Here is a 22,513-nt window from a genome sequence, read left to right on the forward strand (position 1 = left end):
TTACCGGTAGCTGCTGCATTTTCCACCCTAGGCTTATACTCGAGTCATTAAGCTTTCCCAGTTTTTAGTGGCAAAATTAGAGGGGTCGGCTTATACTCGAGTATATACGGTATATAGAAAGGTGCCTCACAGATGGCAGATGTTTGGAGAGTCTAAATAGTGACCTAGTAATAGTGTACAGATTGCATCCCAATATTAAAACCGGCATAAATTGGAATTGCTCAGTATGTAAAATAAAAAATTATGGTATTGCCTGTGAGAGTGTATTTAATTGCAGCCATCTGGGTGTGACCGGAACCTCTGCGTTCCACCAGCCCACACACTGGAAGTCCATATTACATGCGACACCGCTCGGACGTAATGCACGCAAATGCACCCATGTAGTTCTTTCCCATTGTTTGGCCCTGGCTTTTAAACCAGTGATGTCTCTCAACCCCGAAACGTTCCCGGAAGAAGCAGGAGGGAAACGCACACAGAGTTGGATGCACATGATGCTGGTCTATAGCGTTAGTAATGGATAAGCGTCTATAAGACACCCCCATTACTAACACCTGGGGTTGATGTCAGCACCCATAAAACTGACATTAACCCCAAACCTATTAGCCCACTTGCCACCACACCAGGGCAGGGGAAGAGTCAGGCAAAACTCCAGAATTGGCTATTTGTCAAAAATGAAAGGGACCCCACACTGTTTTTACATTATTTATTTAAGTAATTAAAAAATATGGCTGAGGACTCCTCTATTTTTGATAACTAGCCAATATATAGCTGACAGCTGGGGGTTGCAGCTTGTAGCTGTCAGTTTTACCTGCGCTTGTTATCGAAAATAGAGGGGAACCCATACCATTTTTTTAAAATTTTATTGCACCGGCGCGGACAGATGACTTCTCTCCTCAATGTTCGCCTGCTCTCACTGCTATCAATGAGAGCAGGTGTAGGATGACGGGAGTACTGCTCTCATCATCCAACGCCTGGGAGCCGCAGCAACCATTTTACTGCTGGTCAGAGCTGCTGGGCTCGCACACTGTCATCTGAGTCTCAGAAGAAAGCAATCTTCCTGTTGGAGGAGAGCAAATTTGCAGAAGTTTTTTTTTTTTTTTTTTTCCCCAGAGAGCATTGCCTTCTCTAGACTCTAGATGCCAGCAGGCGGTCTTCCCAATTAGAACCATTACCCCCTTGATAAATGTCAAATTGGCAGAATATCCTTTTTACCTCTGCTAAATTTGTAAATGTTTGTAATCGTGTTAGCCATCTGCCAGATTTTTACCATCTTGTGCTGGCTGAACGTTACATTGCATACATTGGACGAAGTCAAGATCAATCAATCCATTCTCTTCTCAGTGACCTGCTAAGAGCGGCATTGTTAGTAAGTGCATACTGACCATATGAGAACGTGCACTGTTAATATGCTTATGTTTTCACTCTACTATCTCTTTGTCCACATGTAGAAGCATATAACGAGAAAAGCCATAGTACAAGTTAGCATCATACATTAGTCATAAAAAGGTGCTGTAGGACTCAGTCTGTCTCTATGTACAGTGGATGTAAAACATCCACACATGTTATGACCTGGTAGTTAAGGAGCAACATGGGACGAGCTCTGAGGAGATGGTATCTTTACTGACTGCAGTTCCTGAACCTAACACAACACTAGAAGTAGCCGTGGAATGTTCCTGTCACTCCCTAGACATCTCGTCACAGCCGGAGAGCTAACTACCCCTAAAGATGGAAACACTAAAGCTATCTTGCCTCAGAGAAAATTTCCAAGGGACAGACAGCCCCCCACAAATATGGACTGTGAGTGGAGAGGGAAATGACATACACAGAATGAAATCAGGATTTAGCAAAGGAGGCCACTTCTAACTAGATAGACAGAATAGGAAAGGATACTGTGCGGTCAGTATTAAAAGCTAGAAAAATCCATCACAGAGTTTACAAAAAATCTGCTTCCCCAGAGCTTCCAGCTTAACTGAATATAGAATACTGACAAGCTGGACTAGAGCAAACATAAAATGAGCTGAACGATTAAGTCCACAGCAAGTGGACAACAAATGAACATGCAAGGACTTATCTTTGCTGAACTGGACCGACTATCAAGGAAATCCAAGGAGAGATCTGAATCCAACCAAGAAACATTGACAGCTGGCACTGGCTGAAGATCAGAGCCAGGCTAAATAGCAGAGCAGGAGAGACGATCAGTGGAAGCAGCTGCTAAGCTAAATCCATGGAGCAGCAGTTTCTCTTAAAACCACCAGAGGGAGCCCAAGGGCAGAACTCACAACAGTACCCCCCCTTGAGGAGGGGTCACCGAACCCTCACCAGAGCCCCCAGGCCGATCAGGACGAGCCAAGTGAAAGGCACGAACCAAATCGGCGGCATGGACATCGGAGGCAACAACCCAAGAATTATCCTCCTGGCCATAACCCTTCCACTTGACAAGATACTGAAGCCTCTCGAAAAACGAGAATCCAAAATCTTCTCCACCACATATTCCAACTCCCCCTCAACCAACACCTGGGCAGGAGGATCAACAGAGGGAACAACGGGCACCACATATCTCCACAACAAAGATCTATGGAAAACATTATGGATGGCAAAAGAGGCAGGAAGGGCCAAATGAAAAGATACCGGATTAATAATCTCAGAAACCTTATAGGGACCAATAAAGCGAGGCTTGAACTTAGGGGAAGAAACCTTCATAGGAACATGACGAGAAGATAACCAAACCAAATCCCCAACACGAAGCCGGGGACCAACACACCGACGGCGGTTAGCAAAACGTTGAGCCTTTTCCTGAGACAACGTCAAATTGTCCACCACATGAGGCCAAATCTGCTGTAACCTGTCCACCACAGAATCCACACCAGGACAATCAGAAGGCTCAACCTGCCCTGAAGAAAAACAAGGATGAAAACCAAAATTACAAAAAAAGGGCGAAACCAAAGTAGCCGAACTAGCCCGATTATTAAGGGCAAACTCGGCCAACGGCAAGAAGGCCACCCAATCATCCTGATCGGCAGACACAAAGCATCTCAAATAGGTTTCCAAGGTCTGATTGGTTCGCTCAGTTTGGCCATTTGTCTGAGGATGAAATGCTGAAGAAAAAGACAAATCAATGCCCATCCTAGTACAAAAGGACCGCCAAAACCTAGAAACAAACTGAGAACCTCTGTCAGACACAATATTCTCCGGAATGCCATGTAAACGAACCACATGCTGAAAAAACAATGGAACCAAATCAGAGGAGGAAGGCAATTTAGGCAAAGGTACCAAATGGACCATCTTAGAAAACCGGTCACAAACCACCCAGATGACAGACATCTTCTGGGAGACAGGAAGATCCGAAATAAAATCCATGGAAACATGCGTCCAGGGCCTCTCAGGGACCGGTAAAGGCAAAAGCAACCCACTAGCGCGGGAACAGCAAGGCTTGGCCCGGGCACAAGTCCCACAGGACTGCACAAAAGAACGCACATCCCGCGACAAGGAAGGCCACCAAAAGGACCTAGCAACCAAATCTCTGGTACCAAAAATCCCAGGATGACCAGCCAACACCGAACAATGAACCTCAGAAATTACCTTACTAGTCCATCTATCAGGAACAAACAGTTTCCCCACTGGACAGCGGTCAGGTTTATCAGCCTGAAATTCCTGAAGCACCCGCCGTAAATCAGGGGAGAAGGCAGAAAGAATCACCCCCTCCTTGAGAATACCAACCGGCTCAAGGACTCCCGGAGAATCAGGCAAAAAACTCCTAGAGAGGGCATCAGCCTTAACATTCTTAGACCCCGGAAGATACGAAACCACAAAATCAAAACGGGAGAAAAACAGGGACCATCGAGCTTGTCTAGGATTCAACCGCTTGGCAGACTCGAGGTAAATCAGATTCTTATGATTGGTCAAGACCACAATGCGGTGCTTGGCTCCCTCAAGCCAATGTCGCCACTCCTCAAATGCCCACTTCATAGCCAACAACTCCCGATTGCCGACATCATAATTACGCTCCGCAGGCGAAAACTTTCTGGAGAAGAAGGCACACTGTTTCATCAAAGAACCATCGGAACTTCTCTGAGACAAAACAGCCCCTGCCCCAATTTCAGAAGCGTCAACCTCAACCTGAAAAGGAAGAGAAACATCCGGCTGACGCAACACAGGGGCAGAAGTAAATCGACGTTTAAGCTCCTGAAAGGCCTCAACAGCCGCAGAGGACCAATTCATCACATCAGCGCCTTTCTTCGTCAAATCGGTCAGGGGCTTAACCACACTGGAAAAGTTGGCAATGAAACGGCGATAAAAATTAGCAAAGCCCAAAAATTTCTGAAGGCTCTTCACAGAAGTGGGTTGAATCCAATCATGAATGGCTTGGACCTTAACAGGATCCATTTCTATAGCCGAGGGAGAAAAAATAAAACCCAAAAAAGAAACCTTCTGAATTCCAAATAGGCATTTAGACCCCTTCACAAATAAAGTGTTAGCACGAAGGATCTGAAATACCATCCTGACCTGTTTCACATGAGACTCCCAATTGTCGGAAAAAATCAAAATATCATCCAAATATACAATCATGAATTTATCAAGATAGTTCCGGAAGATATCATGCATGAAGGACTGAAACACAGATGGGGCATTAGAGAGCCCGAATGGCATCACAAGGTATTCAAAATGGCCTTCGGGCGTATTAAATGCAGTTTTCCATTCGTCACCCTGTTTAATACTAACAAGATTATATGCCCCTCGACGGTCAATCTTAGTAAACCAACTAGCCCCCTTAATCCGAGCAAACAAATCAGAAAGCAAAGGTAAAGGGTATTGGAATTTGACCGTGATCTTATTAAGAAGGCGATAATCAATACAGGGTCTCAAGGAGCCATCCTTCTTAGCAACAAAGAAGAATCCCGCTCCCAACGGTGACGAAGAGGGCCGAATATGCCCCTTCTCCAAAGACTCCTTAACATAACTCCGCATGGCGGTATGCTCTGGCACAGACAGATTGAAAAGTCGGCCCTTAGGGAACTTACAGCCAGGAATCAAGTTAATAGCACAATCACAGTCCCTATGAGGAGGAAAGGAACTGGACTTGGGCTCATCAAATACATCCTGGAAATCCGACAAAAACTCAGGAACTTCAGAAGAGGGGGGAGAGGAAATTGACATCAAAGGAACGTCACTATGTACCCCTTGACAACCCCAACTAGTCACAGACATAGATTCCCAATCCAGCACTGGATTATGTACCTGTAACCATGGAAAACCCAGTACAACCACATCATGCAAATTATGCAACACCAGAAAACGACAATCTTCCTGATGTGATGGAGCCATACACATGGTCAGCTGAGTCCAGTACTGAGGTTTATTCTTGGCCAATGGTGTAGCATCAATGCCCCTTAAGGGAATAGGGCTCTGCAAAGGCTGTAAGGAAAAACCACAGCGTCTGGCGAACTCTAAGTCCATTAAGTTCAGGGCAGCGCCTGAATCCACAAATGCCATGACAGAAAAGGACGACAATGAGCAAATCAGGGTAACAGACAGGAGAAATTTAGGCTGCACAGTACTAATGGTAACAGACCTAGCGACCCTCTTAGTACGCTTAGGGCAATCAGAAATAGCATGAGCAGAATCACCACAGTAAAAACACAGCCCATTCTGACGTCTGAATTCCTGCCGTTCTGCTCTAGTCCAAATCCTATCACATTGCATAGGCTCAGGACTCTGCTCAGAGGACACTGCCATATGGTGCACAACCTTGCGCTCGCGCAGGTGCCGATCAATCTGAATGGCTAGAGACATAGATTCGTTCAAACCAACAGGCGTGGGGAACCCCACCATAACATCTTTAAGGGCTTCAGAAAGACCCTTTCTGAAAATTGCATCCAGAGCATCTTCATTCCATTTAGTGAGCACAGACCACTCTCTAAATTTCTGGCAGTATAATTCTGCCGCTTCCTGAACCTGACACAGGGCCAACAAGGTTTTTTCTGCCTGATCCACAGAATTAGGTTCATCATACAGTAATCCGAGCGCTTGAAAAAATGCATCTACATTAAGTAATGCCGGATCCCCTGACTCAAGGGAGAATGCCCAATCCTGAGGGTCTCCACGCAGCAGAGAGATGACAATTTTCACCTGCTGAATGGGGTCACCAGAGGAACGGGGTCTGAAAGCAAAAAACAATCTGCAGTTATTTTTAAAGTTCAAAAACTTAGATCTATCCCCAAAAAACAAATCAGGAGTAGGAATTCTAGTCTCCAAAACCGGAGTCTGAACAACATAATCTTGGATACTCTGTACACTTGCAGCAAGTTGATCCACATGAGAGAACAAACCCTGAACATCCATGTCAGCGCCAAAATCCTGAACCACCCAGAGATTTAGGGGGGAAAAAAAAGACAAAACAGGCTGCAGAGAAAAAAAAAATGGTTCAGAACTTCTTTTTTTCCCTCTTTTGAGATGCATTCAATACATTGCTGGCCAGCTGTACTGTTATGACCTGGTGGTTAAGGAGCAACATGGGACGAGCTCTGAGGAGATGGTATCTTCACTGACCGCAGTTCCTGAACCTAACACAACACTAGAAGTAGCCGTGGAATGTTCCTGTCACTCCCTAGACATCTCGTCACAGCCGGAGAACTAACTACCCCTAAAGATGGAAACAGGAAAGCTATCTTGCCTCAGAGAAAATTCCCAAGGGACAGACAACCCCCCACAAATATGGACTGTGAGTGGAGAGGGAAATGACATACACAGAATGAAATCAGGATTTAGCAAAGGAGGCCACTTCTAACTAGATAGACAGAATAGGAAAGGATACTGTGCGGTCAGTATTAAAAGCTAGAAAAATCCATCACAGAGTTTACAAAAAATCTCCACACCTGACGGTGTGGAGGGCAAATCTGCTTCCCCAGAGCTTCCAACTTAACTGAATATAGAATACTGACAAGCTGGACTAGAGCAAACATAAAATGAGCTGAACGATTAAGTCCACAGCAAGTGGACAACAAATGAACATGCAAGGACTTATCTTTGCTGAACTGGACCGACTATCAAGGAAATCCAAGGAGAGATCTGAATCCAACCAAGAAACATTGACAGCTGGCACTGGCTGAAGATCAGAGCCAGGCTAAATAGCAGAGCAGGAGAGACGATCAGTGGAAGCAGCTGCTAAGCTAAATCCAAGGAGCAGCAGTTTCTCTTAAAACCACCGGAGGGAGCCCAAGGGCAGAACTCACATAATTGCCATTTACAACCACCGGAGGGAGCCCAAGAACGGAATTCACAACACACACACACCTGTTTTAAATCCTTGGGTTTTGTCATGTAAAACAATCATAACCACAAGAATAATTTCAGAACTTTGTACAGATTATGGGTGACCTTATAGGTGTACAATCAAAACCTACAAGAAGCAAAATTAACATAAACCCTGCTGTAATTAAATAATTAAAAAACAAGAGTGCATTTTAATAGCACAGGGTTATTAGTAATACTGTTTTTGATCAAAAATAGCATAAAAGCCATCCCACCGTCGACAAGGTGACCCTGATCGGGACAGTCCTACACTGTCTAATATTAAAAACCCTACCTTGTGTCAGAGTTGAGCTCAGTGTGTGAATATGTGCAGACAAAGGACCGGGTCCCTACCTGTGGACACCAGCTTTTAAATGTAATTTCCAGCTCAAGGGAGGGAAGCCACATACCGGCTTGCACAGAATGCAAAAATACAAAGAAAAAAAGAACACAAAAATTGAGCTTGGTTTAAGTTGGTAAAAATAAATAAGTTTGCAAAATAAACATAAACCTTGCTGTAACTAAATAAGTAAAAAGCAATCAAATTGATAAACATACTGAAGTCCTTTTGGGTGGAAAAAGAAAAATAAAGAACTAAGATAATGGGAATGATGAATATGTAAGATTGTTGTCACTTGCAATACATAAGTACCGTACTTGCCAGAAAGTCATGCAGCTCCTTTAATGTTATGGGCTTCTTGGCAGCCACTGTGACCAATTTTCTTTTTGTTTTTTTATCAATTTTTGAGGGACCCCAAGTTCTAAGTAACGTTGTGACAAATTTAAGCAACTGGTATATCTAATGCCTTGTAAAACCTTTTCTTTTTAAACCCTTTTTTTTTTTTTTTTTTAAGCCTGACAACTTTCAACAATGAGATTCCTTTAGTGTGTTGTAAGCTGTAAGCTGTACGCACCATGGCTTTTTTTTCTTTTTTTTGGAAAGCAAGAACATGTCAGGAAAATCGTTCTAGAGCAACTAAACTTTATAGGAGGTTAAATGGAACCTGTCACGAGCAAAAACATTAACCTGCAGATGTGGGCTAACTCTGCAGGTTAATAGCGTTACTAACCTGGCCGGCGCGTGCACTTAGCTGAGCACTGCAGGGAGAAAATGAACCCGCTCCACCCCCTGACTGAAACTCGTATGCTGCCAGTGAGAATAAAGTTAATTTTCTCTTCGCAGTGTTTGGCTAACTACAGGCGCCACGCAGGTTATGAACGCTGTTAACCTACAGATTAATCCCATATCTGCAGGTTAAACCCCTTCACCCCTGAGCCTGATTTTGCCTTCATGACCAGGCCAAATTTCACAATTCTGACCAGTGTCACCTTTTGTGGTAATAGCTCTGGAACGCTTCAATGGATCCCACTGATTCTGAGATTGTGTTTTTTGTTTTTTTTCTTTTAGACATATTGTACTTCATTATAGTGGTGAGATTTGTTCAATATGACTTGAGTTTATTTGTGGAAAAAAAAAATGGAAATTTGATGTAAATTTAGAAAGTGTAGCAATTTTCACACTTTTAATTTTTTAGACACTTAAATCAGAGATATAAAAAGAATAACCTTCGGCACTCAACAAGTCCACAATTTTTTACTCTCAGTAGAAAATAATTTATTGAGAGACAGCCAGCAAAAAAATATAACAGACATCAAAACTCCAACATTTCGGCATACATTGCCTTTTTCAAGGAAGTCTATAATCACAGAACAAAGCAGATACATTTTCATTAATGTAATACATTCAAATAGGAAACTATTAAACAAAATCTGTGGCTGAATAAATCTTATCAGAGAGAAAAATATTTAATAGAAAAGAAGACACCGGAGACTCCATGTGATCAGGTAACACCGTGAGGAAAAGGTGGAAAATATTTTATTATTTTTACTATTAATAATAGGTAAAAACCTAAATACCCTAAGGACAAGGAAGAAGGGATGTGCAAAAATAAAAAAGAAAAGGAAATATGGGAAAAGGAATACATAATAAACAAAAACCCAGGATGAAGAAAAGAAATAGAAGAAAAATATGTAACAGAGAGCATATATCAAAAAACCAGGCCCATACCAAAGTGCATGCAACAATTGTCACAAAGGACAGAGCTATATATACACTCACTGGCCACTTTATTAGGTACACCTGTCCAACTTCTTGTTAACACTTAATTTCTAATCAGCCAATCACATGGCGGCAACTCAGTGCATTTAGGCATGTAGACATGGTCAAGACAATCTCCTGCAGTTCAAACCGAGCATCAGTATGGGGAAGAAAGGTGATTTGAGTGCCTTTGAACGTGGCATGGTTGTTGGTGCCAGAAGGGCTGGTCTGAGTATTTCAGAAACTGCTGATCTACTGGGATTTTCACGCACAACCATCTCTAGGGTTTACAGAGAATGGTCCGAAAAAGAAAAAAAATCCAGTGAGCGGCAGTTCTGTGGGCGGAAATGCCTTGTTGATGCCAGAGGTCAGAGGAGAATGGGCAGACTGGTTCGAGCTGATAGAAAGGCAACAGTGACTCAAATCGCCACCCGTTACAACCAAGGTAGGCCTAAGAGCATCTCTGAACGCACAGTGCGTCGAACTTTGAGGCAGATGGGCTACAGCAGCAGAAGACCACACCGGGTACCACTCCTTTCAGCTAAGAACAGGAAACTGAGGCTACAATTTGTACAAGCTCATCGAAATTGGACAGTAGAAGATTGGAAAAACGTTGCTTGGTCTGATGAGTCTCGATTTCTGCTGCGACATTCGGATGGTAGGGTCAGAATTTGGCGTAAACAACATGAAAGCATGGATCCATCCTGCCTTGTATGGAGCATCTTTGGGATGTGCAGCCGACAAATCTGCGGCAACTGTGTGATGCCATCATGTCAATATGGACCAAAATCTCTGAGGAATGCTTCCAGCACCTTGTTGAATCTATGCCACGAAGAATTGAGGCAGTTCTGAAGGCAAAAGGGGGTCCAACCCGTTACTAGCATGGTGTACCTAATAAAGTGGCCGGTGAGTGTGTATGTGTGTGTGTGTATATATATATATATATATATATATATATATATATATATATATATATATACACTTCCGTATACATATACATGTATATACATACGTACAACCATATACATACACTTACATAGAAAAAGAATAACCTATAAAGAAAAAAAACGCAGTATACCTGTATATGATTAGAAATATTCTTAGTGTGTCACTTGCCAATATGGCTTAGGAGGAAGAAGCATAACTGCAGGAAAACCCAAAACAATATAGTATAAGTTCCAATTACTACCAATAAAACCTGAATACTCAAATGTATAAGACCCTCATGATATGAAATGAGGTCAAGAAAACCGTACATCCATAGCCATATACTAAACCAGGCAGGTCCCCAAAGGTCCTTCTTGGGTATGTTGTTACATTTTGGGATTTACCCGGTTGTATATGGCTAGTGTTTTATTACGGTTGTTGTGACACAGCACATATGCTGGCACTCCGTCTGTTACAGGTACACTGTCACACCTTTGGGCACTGAAGAAAAAAAAATTACATTTTTACCACCACAAATTGTGTAAGCTCCAAATTTTACATTTTCATACTGGAAAATGGGTAAAAAATGGCGCCAAAAATTGTCCCACAATTTCTGCTCAATGTAGAAATACTCGTTGTGTGGCTGAATAGTACTTCTTAGCCATACAGCAAGACTCTGGAGGGACGGAGGGCAATTTGCCTCCTAGAGTGCAGAGTTTGCTAGAATAGTTTGCAGACTCCATATACAGAGCCCCTAAGTGCTAGAATTCCCCCTCAAGTGATCCTATTTAGTAAATTGTACACCTTTGGGGAACTTATCTACAGGTGTACACGATTTTGACTCCATGGGTGTTTTCCAGAAACAAGCAGCAATGGATGTTGCTAAGGGAAACTTGCAATTGCCGTTGTAGTGCCCAGTACGTGGTAGTGCCCAGTACGTGGTAGTGCCCAGCTCATGCTTCTGGAGACACATACTCGTAAATTAGGAGGGCTCTCGTCGCTACAGAAATGCAAAATATCTGGATGCTAAATGTGGTTTACTCACATTTGGGCTAAGAAAGGAGGGGGCATTTGGATTTGGGAGTGCAGAATTAGCTTTTTTTTTAGGGGGGGGGGGGGGCAAGGAGCCATTTCAATTTTCTAGAGCTTTTGTACTACCAGTAGTGGAAGCCCCTTATATTTCAGCTGAACACCCGGCGGCGATCGCCTGCTCACAGCTCCTGTCGCCATGATGTATGCATACCTAATCTGTAGGGTAGTACTTGCCAACTATGACGTGTGTGGGTGGTGTTTTGTATATATACTTCAAATGTCAGGAAGGGTGTTGCCAATTACGCAACCACATTATTTTAGTTTTTGTATTTTTATTTTCCCTTTCAAAATAATTTCAGTTTGTTTCTCAATGGATATGTACAGATTATTGGTGACATGAACAGTGGAAAAAGCTCTGAAATGATTCTTATTGGTTTGATTTTTTTTTTTACATGACAGAATTGGTATTTTAATAGGGTGCGTAGATTTTTATATCTAGAGTACATTTATATGTACAAGGCTGATCTTATTACCAGGATGCAGGAAGGACTGCCGCATTCAGTGCCTCTATGTACAGGTGCATTCAAGAGTTCCTGACTTCATTCTATGAGATAAAAGGAAAGCTCGGAAGTTTTGTAAATGCGCAATAAGTGTGAACGATGTAATTATTGTTTCATTTGTACTTTATTTAATGCAATTTCATTAGCAGAAATCCCTGCTCCAATAGTCTTTAGTTTTTTACATTACCATCTGCTCTAATCAGGCTTATTACAATAATGAAAGAACATTCTGCTCTGCTGAGCAATGTATTGGTTAGGACCGTGAACAGCTGTATACATATCCGGTCAGAAATTAATTAAGTGGTGTTCTAATAGGCTGCATTCAATAAACGAAGGCTGAGAGAACCACTTCCAAGCTGTTGATATACTGTAGTTGTTTTTTTTTTTTTCTCTTAAAGTCTTTCACAATCTTCTGTTACTGTTATGTTTCGCCATTGACAGATGTTTGTATTGTTTTCACCCATTTTCGTACTTTCCTATACTGCAGATCGGCAGGCATCCAACCATAACTAGAACAACGTTTCAGAGCTACATTCAGACCTGACGTATTGAGCATTGGTATCCTGTCCTAGCAATATGTCCATGCTAAGACTACCCTAGAGGAGATTCAAACTTAATAGCACTAAACATTTTCCGTATATCATAATGTCACTCCTTGTAACCACCATGGTTGGGTCTCGTGGAGTATGTTTGGTAACTTGCATTACTACTTCCATGCCCGATATCAGAAATCCAGTTCAGCATTTCTTTCCACTTGGCAGATGTCCAGTTGTGATGGCCCTGCCTGGGTTTTCGGTCTGCCAGCTTTTCATTGTCACACTCTTAGGGGCAAGTTCCACGGCACCGATCACCATCACCTATGCCCCTGAGGAGTTCAATGTGCGTGGCTCCTCTTGAGAACCACTTATGTAATCTAAGACCACCACTTCTCAAGGAAGCTATTGTTTGTGTGAACAGGTATCGGAGGCATAGCTAATAATTATTTTACTCTCTTGTCAGAACATTGTTGCAGTTGGCGCCGGCTTCTGTGATGGACTTGGTTTTGGAGATAACACAAAAGCCGCTGTTATCCGCCTGGGGCTAATGGAGATGATTGCCTTTTCCAAACTGTTTTGTGCTGGACCGGTTACATCTGCCACTTTCCTGGAGAGCTGCGGGGTGGCCGATCTCATCACCACATGTTATGGAGGCAGGAATAGGAAAGTTGGTGAAGCATTTGCCCGCACTGGCAAGGTAAGAACATACAGAATTCCATCATGTTAAAGCGGTGAGGATACCATCAATGAATTCTAACACAAAGGTGCCTCCAAATATCTAGTTGAGTTAAAAAGTATTTTACTCTCATGCTAAAATGTATTAGATAAATACAACCAGGAAAAGGCAATGAAAATGTTCAAATGCATTTTACAGTCATGGCTCTTGAATTTTTTCTAGAAAATGAAGTATGTCTGCAAGAAAATTATTATTATACATATGTTTATTTCCTTTGTGTGTATTGGCACAACACTAAAAAAACATAGAGAAAAGGGCAAATTGGGCATAATTTCACACAAATCCCCCAAACTAAGAAGGTGCACATCTCAGGTACCATATGGCAAAATAAAAAGGCATATTTATGGGAGCAGTGGGAATAAAATAAGATAAAAAATGTGCCACTTTTGACCTGGTGATGGGCCCTTTTTTAAATGGCCCATAGATTGACAGCTTGGCGTGGCAGGGGGAATTGCCTTCTCATGAGACATCGTAGCAAAGTAGTTTGTGGAAATAGTGGGTAACTAGTTTGTGTCTTGGCAATTGAGGAATCTGGAGTCTTGCTTTTACTGTACAATTAGGGATAGTATTGGGATTTTGTAGTAGTATTAGCTGTCGGGCTGGGGGTTGGATTTTGCACCTCAAGAATTTGGAGCCGCATTTAGGGGTGGGACAATCTTTTTTTCATTTTGGGTATCTAAGGCAGTAGTTCCAGAATGTGCTCCCACCATTCTTGCTACCTGAAGACCCGGGGACTGAAGGTTGTACAAAGGAACACTGGATCCCTCTCCATCATTGGTAATGGTAGTACTCATATTGTTGCCAATCATACATAAAAATGGGACATGTGAACATGTTTAGCCCGCAGCTTACATGTAACTTCCTGGACCTCGTTAACCAAACATTGCGGGAACAAGAGGGTATCCTGTGGCATGTCTATCATGGGAGCAATGCGGCTGGCAGTATGTTAGCACCGCTATGGGGCATTTTGACGTGTCTTGGGCTTTAAAAAGAACGTCTTCATCCTTGCAATTTCTTTTTTTTTTTTTTTTTTTTTTTTTATTTCTTAGAAATTAATCTACTTTTAATATAACTGTTTATGATCATCTGCTATTTATATGTTACTCAAATGAAGAAAATACCTAAGCGTTTTGTTTTTCTCTGCCAGTCTATAGAGCAACTGGAGATAGAAATGCTGAACGGACAAAAACTGCAGGGACCACAGACCTCAGCTGAGCTCAACCACATCCTCAAGAGCAAGAACATGGTCGAGAAGTAAGTACATGGTAGACATGAGGATATTGTAACCCCGTAGATTGACGCTGTGCATTGGTTTGCGCCATATGTCTACTAAGAACACCACTTCAATAGTTACTGGACAGACTTTACATATTCTCTAGTGGGTAAGAAAACTTGTAGGAAACCTGTCATGTCAAAACATGCTATTAAACTGCTGATATAGGGATAATCTACAGGTTAATTGCTTTCTGAACTTGCCTGGTGCCTGCTGCTAAAGCCCCACTGCCGGGAGGAAATTGAATTTATTCCTCCGGCAACGTTCGGGTTTCAGTCATAGACGTGGCACCGATGCGGATTCAGTCACCGCTTTGGAGAGCGGCAGCTGCAACCGTGCGCCGAGCACTGACTGACAGCTCGCTAATCAGTCAGTGCCGGGGTCACAGTGACAGATACCATTCTTTATACACAGAGCGGTGACTGAAGTTGGGCCAGCGACATCCTATTATAGGACAGCGCTGATGTAAGCGAGCTCTTTAGTCCCATTCTTTCATACATATTAGTAAAGGCATGGTGGCTCAGTGGTTAGCACTGTTGCTTTGCAGCGCTGGGGTGCTGGGTTTAAAGGTCACCAAGGACAACATCTGCAAGGATTCGTATGTTCTCCCCTTGTTTCCTCCGGGTTCTCTGGTTTCCCCCACACTTCAAAGACATGTTGAGAGGGAATTAGATTGTGAGCCCCAGCGGGGATAGTGATGTCTGTAAAAGTGCTGCAGAATACAATGGTGCTATAGAAGAAAAATAAATAAAGGTAAATTTCATGCCGAGGGGCTGGATTTTGTACAATTGGACTGAGTGAAACCCTGAATTCAATGATTAAGACTTGTGTTTGGTACTTTTGCCTATATTATTCCGGTCATCCATTGTGGATGCGAATACGTGGATACTGATCAGTGCGCAGTTCTGCATCTTAACTCCTATTTTCCTGAGCATTTAGATAATTTTAACTACGGACACGTTGCCGGCCGGGTCGATTACATGTCTACCCCCTTGATGTTCATCTATTGCTTAACACTATATAATCATGTCTGTTCTGGTAATTTGACATCTTCTGCACATATCTACCCGCTTACATCCACTTATAACTTGCGGGATGTAATTACAATAATTCTTACATATGTGCCGTCTGAACAGTTTTATTGCCGCACATTATCAGCCAATGAAAAGTCAATCAGCCGCTGTCGCTCACACGTTATCACATCTATAGCGGGCACAGCACGCTCGGTTTTCCTCTCGGGGGCAAAGAGATCTCTAATGACTGGTTCTAAATTTGGTCACCACAGGGATGAAGATTTATATCTTCTATACTCTATTGTTTGATCGGTAGTGGGTGTTAATTTGATGCAGTGAATGTATTAATGCGGCGGTCTCTAAATCTGCGCTAGCCGAGCACTTTCCACTGTTCCTGCCATTGAACATCTCCTGCTCCGTGCGCTCCTATTAGCAAAACTTTAATGTAATGAGATCTTGTCGTGTACCCAGCTCAAACCAAAAGAAACGTTCCTCATTGTGGCATTTTGTGACATAAGGAGTCCTTATTCAGGAGCTTCCAAGGTAAAGAATGGAGAACTGGACAAGTTTCACATTGTTAAATGGCTTTCATTTTTCTTATATTAGTGGAATTTTTCTTTCTACGATTTTTGCAAAGTGCCCTCTGCTCTTAATTAACTTTGACTAAATTGTTAATACATATAATATCATTTTGCTAATTTTGCCTTTCTACCAAGCAAATTCTTCTCTTTTCTCTGCTCTATCTAGAAACAGGAAATCTCATTTCCCTGCATTTATCATTCCTCTCTTCAGCTCTTGACCCAGCTTCTCTCATCTTCCCCTGCAAGTGACTATGCAGTGACTCATGACTCATACAAGGACTGATCTCCCGTTTCTACATAAGAGTTTAGAAGGATTCAGCTAGTCCGTTTTTAAAGGGAACCTGTCACCCCGTTTTTAAAGATGAGATAAAAATAGCGTTAAATAGGGGCAGAGCTGTGCTTTACATTAGTGTCTTTTTTGTGCCTTTATTCCCCACCTATGCTGCCGAAATACCTTTGTAAAGTCGCCGTTTTGGGCTGTCACTCACACTGGTCTGGTCAAATGGGCGTGGTGACATCGCTGTTTCTTCCCCCAGATCTTGCTTATCTTTCCGTTGGTGGCATAGTGGTTTGCGCATGTCCAACTGCCCAATCCACTGCGCAGGTGAAGAAAAAGAGCGCGATCTGCGCTATTCCCCTGGTCATCGGTGGGGGAGGCCATCTTCCTGAGGCCGCGCGTGCGCAGATGGAGTGCTCTGCTGCACGGGGCTTCAGGAAAATGGCCGTGGGATGCCGCGCGTGCGCAGATGGAGATCGTGGCGGCCATTTTCCTGAAGCAGAGTTCGCATCTCGGCTTCAGGAAAATGGCCGTCTGACATCCCAGCCAGGCTTGCAGACTGCGCCTGTGCGGGCAGTGCGGCCACCCACCTTTGGAATCCCAGCCCCGCACTGTGTTTTGCATTATGCAGAGTGCGGGGCTGAAGTTCACAAGCAGGGCAGCCGCACAGGCGCAATCTGCAAGCCTGGCTGTGACGTCAGATGGCCAGAGCTCACTGCGCCTGCGCAGCACAGTAGTACACAGCGCAGGCGCCGGTTTTGAAGCGTAAACAGCGCTGAGGGGGCGGTGACGAAAGCCCCTGAAGATTGGAGTGACGGCAGAGTAGCGGTTCAAGCTTGGGAGTGAGGACCCGCCTCCCTGGCTAGAGACCGGTATTGTGGCTAAGTATCAAAACGCTTTATTTTGGGTATACTTGAACCTAAAACTAAAAGAGCCACCTTGTTAGAATGCAGCATTACTGCTGCACAAGGTGGCTCTTTTTTAGTTTATAACGGCTGGAGGGGGTGACAGTGGCCCTTTAAGCTCAATGTAGAAACGGGAAGCATTTTCCCTGCATGAGTCATCACCCTATTCAATTCCTGATCCAACTGCTCTGCTCATCTCCAGTGCCAGGGACTTTGCAGTGATGTAGAATTGTAATTGTGATGATGACTCATGCAGGGAAAAGAGACTTCCTGTTTCTACTTGGCGCTTAGAAGGATTCTATTTTTAATCACATGATGTCATAGATCTAGTGGAAATGAGAATAATTAGCTGGGTAGAAGGTCCAAATGAGCAATTGTAAGTACACAGTGCTATATAATATGAATATTGCAATATATTAAAAGGATAAAAATGTTGATGAGCGGAGGAGGAGGAGGGCTTCTTTAATTCTTAAATGGGTAAATTTGCAAAGTGCTTCTAAAAACAAACTTTGCAAGTTATCTCTTAAATTAAAAATCCTTATTCTTGAGAATGGAGAGGATTTCTGTTAATTATTTTCGTGCTCGTTGCTAAAGTTACCGGCCACCTCTGCAGTCTGAGTTTGCCGGTCTCCTAAACAAGGAGCGTGCACTTGCCAACTATTTGCTATACAGCTTTCCGCGCAGCTCTGGATCCGGCCAGTTTTAGTCCTGCTGTGCTCCACTGATGGTGCACAAACCAAGCTGCCTCCGCTCGCAGCATTGGAGAGTGCACAATTCAGAGCGGTGGCACCTCCATGTCACTGGTCCGAACTGTCAGCCATCACGATCATTGCAGGGAACAACTCAATGAACTGATGGTTGGATTCTCTTTTATAGCCATTGGCTGATAGGATTCTGGGCTTCATACGGGAAATTCAACCCAAGGATATTTTGTTTATCACGTAGGAAGAAGAAATGACTTATACTGTACATAACTCACAGTCCTTGTTATTAGTATATTCCATAACTAAATAATTGTAAAATGTAACATTTAAAATATGGTAAAAAAGACAATAAAAATGTATCCAATACTACAAAACCTAGTGCATGTGAATATTGAGGATAAACAAAACTTTTGAGCTTGTGCTATTAACAAGGTTAAAACACAGCTCTAAAAACCTAACATAGAATTATGAAACCCAGTCTAGTCAATGTTAAAGCACTTTTCTCATATACTTCATTTTAAAAAATCCCTACTCTTCCCTCTCTATTCTACCTTCTTATCTGTGTGTTTTTTTCCTGCAGATGGCGCTCCGTTTGAGTTTCCTAGCGTGCACTGGGGATTCTCAAACGAGACATCCTCAGGTGGCTGGTGCTGCGGTCACTGCTGTCCCCCCACCCTTAAACGAATCGTCATCAGGGACGACCCTTTCTGGAGCTGGGCTATTCTCTGCTATACTGAGCATGTGCTGGTTATCAATATCCACACATGCTCAGTACACTGTCCCTGATGGCCACTGTTACTTTCACTGCATACTGACAGTGCGCTCCCTCGTCGGGGGTAAAGAGAAGTGACAAGCCGGCAGGAGAGCGCTCTCTTTCCGGCTCAGAACTGACGGTGTGCTCTCTTGCGACCGTAACTTTCTTTATTTGTAGTGTTGAGGAATTAACAGTCTGTAAAATCGCTAATGTACAGTCTAATAAGGATTGCCTTCTCTGTAGATTATTGACAGGATTAAATCACTGCATTATTTCAGTATAATAAATAACCTAGCTAGTCAATTTGTGATTTGTAATTATTATGAGCCAATGATAATTTTTATAGATAGACAATTCGATTCTTGGCTGCCTTGGTCTGGTTCTCTACGGCAGCCATTCTTCACTTTTGTGCCCGGCATTCTGGGCACCTCTTGAGTATACTAGACCCCACATCATGACTTTACAAGGCCTAGTATTCACCAGAAAGCTCCCGGAATCCAGTGCACAGACTTCAAAACTGCCTGCCATGAAGGAATCAAGTTGCTCCTCTTTGCTTTTTCTAAGGGCGTAGTCAGATGGCTGTATAAATAAGACCGCAAGGCACGGACTGGCCGGCGGCTCTCTCGACCCAGCGTGACAGCTTCATGTATTTGTAGGCAGCTGTTGAGAGCGCCGCTGACCATTCCGTGCATTGTCATCCGATCTCGGTCAGATTTATACGGCTATTACTTGGAACTGTCAGAAAAATGTTTTGGGTGCTGAAGTCTAAAGGGTAACGTTTCTCCTTGCGGAGAGGGACATACCAGTTCTGGTAAGGAGAAATGTTACCCCTTCAACCTGAGTCCAGAGCCTCTCACCTAGCCAGATCATTTCTCATACTTTGCACTGACGAGGGGCAATATCCCCAAACACTGTGTCTGTAAATTGAGATTCTGATTTGACTTTTATCCTAAGATTCTTTTTAAAGGGTCGATTGTGACTTGTAGGATCGCTGCTTCCAACAAGTGGCGCTACAGACTCCTCTTCCTATGTGAAGAGGCAATTTACATATTAATTGCTAACGACATCCACTTATTTCATGAGCCAGTTTTGGGGTTTCTGAACAAAGTAATGACTTTTATATTGGAAAAAAAATAAATTATTTTAGCTACGGTATTTAAAAAAAAAAAAAAAAAAAAAAGTTTTCCAAAAGTATAGCATCACTTTAATTAAATAAATAAATAAATACCGTAATACACATTTTAAACATGCATCTCTGTTGAATTTCTCATTATCTTGTGTAGCCAAGCATGAAAAACAAGAACTTATTAACCAGACCTCTGAAATAATTCTCTTTTGCCTTGCAGGTTTCCGCTCTTCACAGCTGTATATCAGATCTGTTATGGAGGGAAACCGGTGACAGAATTCATAACCTGCCTCCAGAACCATCCCGAGCACATCTAAAGTAACCTGAGATCTCCGCACTACAACCCCGCCCCATCATGGGCCCTTCCGCAACAAACACAAATCAACGTGATCTACATATATATGTATGTCTACACTGTACACAGACAGATAAATAACTGACTACTCGATTGTATTAGCTCCATTTCCTGCAATTTTAGAGATTAACTATATTGGCGTTCATACCCAGAAGCATTCATTAATGCAGATATCGCCAGGTTGGACTCTTTCGCCCCTAGACATGTTTGCTCTGAGAATTTTAAAGTATGTTCCCAAAGGGAATTTTTTTAAATAGGAAAAAGAATATTACTTTATAATCTACATGGAGAAAACTTAAAATGGTTATCTGGTCATAGGCAAACAGCAGAGGAAATGGTGTTCTGTAGGCAAGCTCAGCTAAAGGGTTATTTTCATTATAGGCCATGATCTTTTAGATGTGGCCAGTGTCATGCATCAGCCAAACTATTGCCTGCCTCTAATTGTCCAGTCTAAATAGAAACAAGGTTTAGTCCTTCAGCTTGTAATTCCCTAAATGGAATCTGTCAGCAGGCTTTTATATGTAATCTTTGAGCAACATAATGTGGGGCCTGAGAGCCTGATTCTAGGGATGTGTGTTTGGTGTTTCAATAAAAGTAAGTGTTTTATGAGCAGAAGATTATCAGGACCGAACTAGGTTTCATGGGCCTCTTAGTCAACTGCTTTGTGTAACCCCGCCCTCCCACTGATGTAACAGCTTTATGTGTACACTGTACATTAACAGAAAGCTACCAATCAGTGATGAGGGCGGGGTTACACAGGGCTCAGGATCTGAGCACTGCTTGATCAACAGCAGAAAAAACAGGGATGGTATCAAAATGACAGCAAATAGACCAGCAAGTGACACATCGCTGGAATCATGGTCTCAGCCCCCATATCATGCTGCTGTCACACTTCACAGCAAAACCCTGGTGACAGATTCTCTTTAACAAGTTCTCATTTTCTAGCAGGAAATATTACAACATTTGAATATTTTACCGACTATTCATGTTTTAAATGCTTTTTCTTTCCCAGGATGTAATCTGTGCATAAACATTGTATTTTGATTGAAATAAAAACTGATAAACATCACTAATGGCCTCCTGTGGACTTTTCTTGATATTCTGCAGTCTATTAACATTCCAAGAAATGGGTAACTATAGAAGTCTTTTAACTACTTAATGACCAGAGGTATTTTTGTTTTTGCATTTTCGTTTTTTGCTCCCCTTCTTCCCAGAGCCATAACTTTTTTTTTTTTTTGGTTAAAAGGGCCATGTGAGGGCTTGTTTTTTGAACAACACTGTACTAGAAAATAGGAAAAAAAAATTGAAGTGCAGTGAAATTACAAAAAAGTGCAATCCCACAGTTGTGGTTTTTTTTTTTTACCATGTTCACTAAATGCTAAAACTGACCTGCCATTATGATTCTCCAGGTCATTGCCAGTTCAGACACCAAACATGTATAGGTTCTTTTTTATTTAAATGGAACCTGTCACCCCCCCAGGCATTTTTAACTAAAAGAGCCATCTTGTGCAGCACTAATGCTGCATTCTTTCAAGGTGGCTCTTTTAGTTCGGGTCCCTGCAAATGCTGAAATAATTGCTACTGAACATATATTTCAGTAAGCCAACATTTCAGATTTTAAAATATTTTTTTTAAGCTGGTTTTATAAAGTATTCTAATTTACTGAGATAATGACTTTTGGGTTTTTCATTGGCTGTAAGCCATAATCATCAACATTAACAGAAATAAACACTTGAAATGGATCACTCTGTAATGACTATATAATATGAGTTTCACTTTTTGTGTTGAAGAACTGAAATAAATTAGCTTTTTGATGATATTCTAATTTAGTGAGAAGCACTTCTAGCTAATAAATGTTAGCACTTAAGGGAACCGGTCATGTTGATTTTATGTCTCAAACTAATGACCTTTATGTTCAGGCACTTTGAGTCCGCAGAGTATCATCTGCATGCGCAAACGCATGCTTATGCAGCTTGCGCATGATGGGAAAAAAATGCTGCGTTTGTATGCGTTTTTTGCCTGCGTTTTGCATTTTTTATGTGCATGCGTTCGATATTTCCAGGAGGGTGTGTCTCAATGGGCATGTCTCAATCAGTTCCTGGACATGCGCAGTCTGAAGTATGCAAGCGCATCGAACGCATGCATATGCAAGGACATGCGTACGCATGCGTTCCCATAGACAGTAATGCATTTTTTAACGCACTCATCCACATGCCTGCGCATATTTGATGGCTTTTTGACACTTCCAAAAATGCAACATGTTGCGTTCGCCGGACCCCGCTGCACACTGAGAAACGACGCATGCATATGCAGACGCATGCGAACTGATGCAAACGCATGTCCCTGCGT

At 42.5% G+C, this 22,513-nt stretch overlaps 1 protein-coding gene across 1 annotated transcript in view; it reads left to right on the top strand.

The window, feature by feature from the left end:
• Positions 1-21,233, top strand: part of GPD1 (glycerol-3-phosphate dehydrogenase 1) — a 60,819-nt gene extending 39,586 nt beyond the window's left edge. Inside the window, exons 6-8 of the mRNA XM_077298061.1 lie at positions 12,904-13,137; positions 14,324-14,430; positions 20,030-21,233. Of these exons, the coding sequence (XP_077154176.1) occupies positions 12,904-13,137; positions 14,324-14,430; positions 20,030-20,126 (438 nt within the window). The 3' untranslated portion in view covers positions 20,127-21,233. The remainder of the gene's footprint in view (positions 1-12,903; positions 13,138-14,323; positions 14,431-20,029) is intronic.
• Positions 21,234-22,513: the final 1,280 nt, after the last annotated feature.

The sequence above is a fragment of the Ranitomeya variabilis genome, chromosome 3, assembly GCF_051348905.1.
Source record: "Ranitomeya variabilis isolate aRanVar5 chromosome 3, aRanVar5.hap1, whole genome shotgun sequence".
Lineage (NCBI taxonomy): Eukaryota > Metazoa > Chordata > Amphibia > Anura > Dendrobatidae > Ranitomeya > Ranitomeya variabilis.